Source organism: Haliotis rubra, unplaced genomic scaffold (genome assembly GCF_003918875.1).
Source record: "Haliotis rubra isolate DU_JTF1 unplaced genomic scaffold, ASM391887v1 Scf243, whole genome shotgun sequence".
Lineage (NCBI taxonomy): Eukaryota > Metazoa > Mollusca > Gastropoda > Lepetellida > Haliotidae > Haliotis > Haliotis rubra.
The window spans coordinates 66,368-71,164 of record NW_025766481.1 but is presented as its reverse complement, the minus strand read 5'-3'; the positions used below and the strand labels follow the sequence as shown (position 1 = coordinate 71,164).

The following is a 4,797-nucleotide window of genomic DNA, read 5'->3' as shown; positions in this document are numbered from 1 at the left end:
CCATCGAGCATGCACACTACTGCTCGTAGGTTTACCGCGTCATGGCTTGCACATTAGCTATTTCTTTTGTGTTCTCAAGCATATAAAAAAAACCAATGCCCGACAATAGCACTGTAACCAGGCTTCATTCTGACGCTGGAAATAGAATTCCTTATCTTTCCCTCAGTATCGACATTATACATTATATACCACGACACTTACGGAGACGGAACTGTGGTTCATATACGGTTCAATACAAATATACATATTCTTGAACTAAATATTGATCAAAGCGATAGCTATGAATTCAAACTGCAATATGAAACATCATTACAGCAAAAATTGCTTGGTCTGGCTGCATAGAGAAATATTAAACAGTTAAACTGTTAAACTATCCAACTATTAAACATTATTACAGCAAAAATTGCTTGGTCTGGCTGCACAGAGAAATATGTAACTGTTAAATGCCTTGCTCTAGCAATTTACAGATTCAGTCTCTCAGGTGGTTTTGAAATCCTCGTAGAGCGGCGCAATGTGTTTGGAACACTGGACACCACTCCACCAGGCGCAGGAGGGCTGCAGTTCCCTGAAATAGAATTAGAGTCCTGGATGTGAGGCGGTACATCACTGTGATCGGGCTGACTGGAGCTTGATACCGGGCAGTCACCTTTATCGGTCATGGTGACATCAGCGTTTGGTTGAGTGTTCAGTTCACAAACTGGTTTAACTTCATCAGCCCCTTCTCTGATCTGGTCAATATGTCGTCTGATGATTTGATGACTTGTTTCGATGACGTAGTGTTTAAAACCATACTCCGAACGCTCTGTGCCGAACACCCATCTTTCGCCATTGTTAGAATAGTTCCTGGTCCATACCTTCTGACCTATGTTTAATGTTCTTGCTGTGTCACTTGCTTTGTTCTCATGTGAATCTGTTACTTTCTTGTGCAGATCTGGTTTCAGCAAGTCAAGCTGAGTCCTGAGTTCCCTACCAAGGAACAACTTTGCTGGTGTTTCCCCTGCAGTGCAGTGTGGAGAAGATCTGTACATCGAAAGAAATTGTTCACACTTTTTCTCAACTGTGTGTGAATCCCATTGCTGCATTCATAGCTCTCTTGAAAGCTTGAACAACTCTCCCTGCTTGTCCCTTTGTAGACGGATGGTATGGAGCTGAAAATATGTGTTTCACCCAATTTTCTTTCAGAAATTGCTCGAAAACTGCACCTGTAAACTGTGGTCCATTATCTGTAACAATTGTTGAAGGTAGTCCATAGCATGAAAGCAACTTCCGCAGGGCTATAACTATATGTTCTCCAGTTGTCAAGTTCATTTTCACGACTTCCGGTCACTTTGAATATGCGTCAACGACTATCAGGAACATGTGATTTAAGTAAGGTCCAGCAAAATCCAGATGAATCCTTCTCCAAGGAGCCGACTGCCAATTCCATGGGTGTGTAGTTGATTCTTTAGGCATGTTTTGTACTTGTTGACAAGAGTTGCACGTCCGTACTATATTTTCAACGACGCGGTCAATTCCGGGCAACCAGACATGACTTCTAGCAATTGACGATGCCCATGTGCCCAGAATGAAGTTCATGCAGAATTGTATCGCACAGCCTCAATGGAATGACCACTCTTATTCCCCATAGGATGCAACCTTGGTGAATAGTGAGTTCCTGTTGTAAAAGGCTGTAAACTCTCATTTGTCACATGTTCACTGTCCCAACCATTCATAATGGCATCGTACACTACTGATAGTGTTGGGTCTTTTCTGTTGCTTCTCGAATATTGGCACAAGTTACTGGTAAATGACTTGCATGAAATAATTCAGTGATATCTACTGTCTCCTGGTTATCTTTCGTAACATTAAATACACTTATATCTCCCCTTGAATAACTCATTGTCATAGCTGGCTGGAAATCAACGCCTTCGAGCCATGACTATGTTGCAAACAGTAATGTCGCAAACAATGTTGACAGACATTAGAAAGGTTCACCGAAACACACTATCATCTGTTTGGAGACTTTGTTTGAAGCGACGTCACGTTGTTGCCCGCCGAAATGCTGCACGGGAAGAGAAAGAACGACGAATACAAAGGGACCAAAATCAGCCGGTGATGATAGAAAAATGCCGGTTTTCTACGCCAGGGCTATGAGCTTTCTTATTGGTTAACGTGCGTCACGTGATACGTGGCCTCCCATGAGGTGTGTTTTCAAAACAGCGGATCATCTTCTTACTTCGAGGTGTGGTACTATCCCAAATCTACGTTTAATCGGGGCAAATCCAAATCTAAATATAGATCAAGTATTTAATTCGAACTCCAACAATAAACAAAGTTAGCAACTACCGACATTAAGATCCTATATCTCACAGCAACAGAGTAAGCATCACCAGTAGAACCAATGAAGTCGATGAAGGTTAAACTTACGAGGCATATGTTCTTACTTTATCGCGATCGGGTTCAAGCATGCTGTGAACTGCAAGAACAGCATAGGCGAGTCTGCTGTTGAGACGGTGTACAGGTTTGATTGTTGTCTAACACTACTAAACCAGTCACATCTCCCACTGCGTTCCTGTTTTTTAACATTGTCGTCTTTTAATACAACCAGACTGCTTTCTCAAATGAACTAAATATATGAACGATAGCCTTATATAACCTTCTTACGTCAGTTGATCAACTGCGAACAGTCGAGGCTTACTTTATATAAGCGGACTCTTTTTCCATAAAAAACAATACGACCTCTTTGTGTTTACTGAAGTAAATTCAACATCTACAATATTAAAGGTCACATGCAACCAAAAAATCAAACATAATTAAAACACAATTATCACTTCTTCATGACATATAATATGCATTGCTGATTATGAAAAAACAAATAAACAAAATTATAAGCGAATAATCGCAAATCAAAAGTGCAATATTTTGTACTTGGGTTTACCTCCCTCGAAACGAAGCAGCCGGGATACCGAACCCAGTCAGAGCGGGTGGGTGTGCACTCAAGTGTAACGGCTGGTTCATTAGCAGATGACGCCTTCATGGCTCATTGTGTGTGTATATATAGAGATGTTGGGTTTTGTAAATACATGCTCATTTTTTTGTGTATAACATTTTGCAATCAACAGACATCATAACATGTCATGTGTTCAAGTATCACACCTGCCTGTCTGTGTAATTACATAATGTGACAGAGACCGAACTCGGGCCATAAATCAATGCGTTTTGTTTATGGTGTATAGCCTGATTGGTGTTGAGTTCAAATTGCATGTGGTCAGTGATCGCAGTTGTGTATTGAATATTGTCATGAGCAGACAGGCAGGCAGACACACAGGTGTCAATAAAACAAGACATTGAGTTTAGTCTGTGACAACGACATATCTATATCACAGTTAGAAATTGTGTCAACGCTAAATAATGACATTGCTTTTAAGTATCGAACTGAGAAAGTGTCTCGGTAAGAAGAACGTGTGGTGAAATAGACAAATGAAATTATATAAACAGTTAATTTACTGTCATAACATATAAAAAGCTCGCGCCTGTGAGATATCAACAAAACATTAGCTCACACCAAAGCCTTCACCGAGTATTCACCCAACAACCCGCTTCCAAGCTGCGCGAACCTATTTCACTGCGCACATGCTATGAGCGCAGCCCAGCTGTTGAAACCCGTTTTCCCCAGAAAAGTCGGGGGAAAATTAGTGAAACGTTTGAACGCGTTTTTTTCATCGCGTTATTTTTCAACTTTATAAGTTGAATTTCCATTTTTGACGATTTGTTTCGGTATGTCCATACCGAAAGGTATCAGAATCTGCAAAGTTGTGTTTTACGTTGCATACAAATAAACGCACGCACTAGGAAATGATCGTAGGTCATTGGTATAATCCAAGTATATAATTCAATTGCTATCAATGTAGATTGATCATTACTTTAAGTTATATTTCCTGCGTGGGAATTGGATTTATGTGTATTCGATCTACCGGTGTGGTAGACGGGTTGGACGCGTGGGCCGAGGCTAACACCTGTACTGACGATACCGATGTCGAGGCGGATACAACTAATTGCTGACAACCTCACACTCTGTTCAAACAGCACTTCATCCTCTACTTGCGATGTTTGTCATGTGTGCAAACATACTTTCACCAAGAATTAAAATCTGTTTAGACATATCCGTACTTAACGTGGAAACCAGTTATGAACGTGAACAGTGCCACCCCAAGGTCAATCGATCTGATTACTTCTGATATCATCAGTGTACATTTAACATAAAAGAGAAATCAACTGAAGAGAACCATGGAGAAAGGTATCACAAGTATCATCTGACAATATACCAGCACGTTTCGCCTCTTGTGTGGGCATTAGAAATGCTTATTACCCAGAACGTTTTTCATTAAGGGATGCTCACAGAAGAGCCAACAGTGAACCCACCTGAACATTTCTAAAGTCATCAGATGGATCAGTGCCACAGTTGTTCAAGCTGACGAGGGAGATATGAGGTAAAGTAACCAGGGAGCGAGGTCAAGTGTCATCGCTGGTGGGAGCTATATATAGCGACAATGACAACAAGTAAATGGTGTGGATATACTTCAGTTTTTAGCTGATAAACGGTTGAATATTGAGTCCTTATGGAATTACATCCTCTCCATTAAAAAGGCATGAAATCGTTCTTGGCACATACATTTTATTTATAAAATAACCTCTGTCAAAAAAGAAACGCAACCCCTGTATTTTAGAGATTTTGATCTGAAGTTTTAGGACGACACGGCATTTTTATTATTTAAGACAGAAGTCTGAAATTTGGCAGAATAATAACCCAGATGGGCA

At 40.5% G+C, this 4,797-nt stretch overlaps 1 protein-coding gene across 1 annotated transcript; it reads right to left on the bottom strand.

The window, feature by feature from the left end:
* Positions 1-461: 461 nt before the first annotated feature.
* On the bottom strand, positions 462-1,028 carry LOC124278881. Its single transcript, XM_046714662.1, has one exon. It carries the CDS (start codon positions 1,026-1,028, stop codon positions 462-464), a length of 567 nt encoding a protein of 188 aa, XP_046570618.1.
* Positions 1,029-4,797: the final 3,769 nt, after the last annotated feature.

Excerpts from the sequence above, each read along its gene's own strand:
- LOC124278881 (XM_046714662.1), bottom strand. The coding sequence starts at position 1,028 with ATGTACAGATCTTCTCCACACTGCACTGCAGGGGAAACACCAGCAAAG.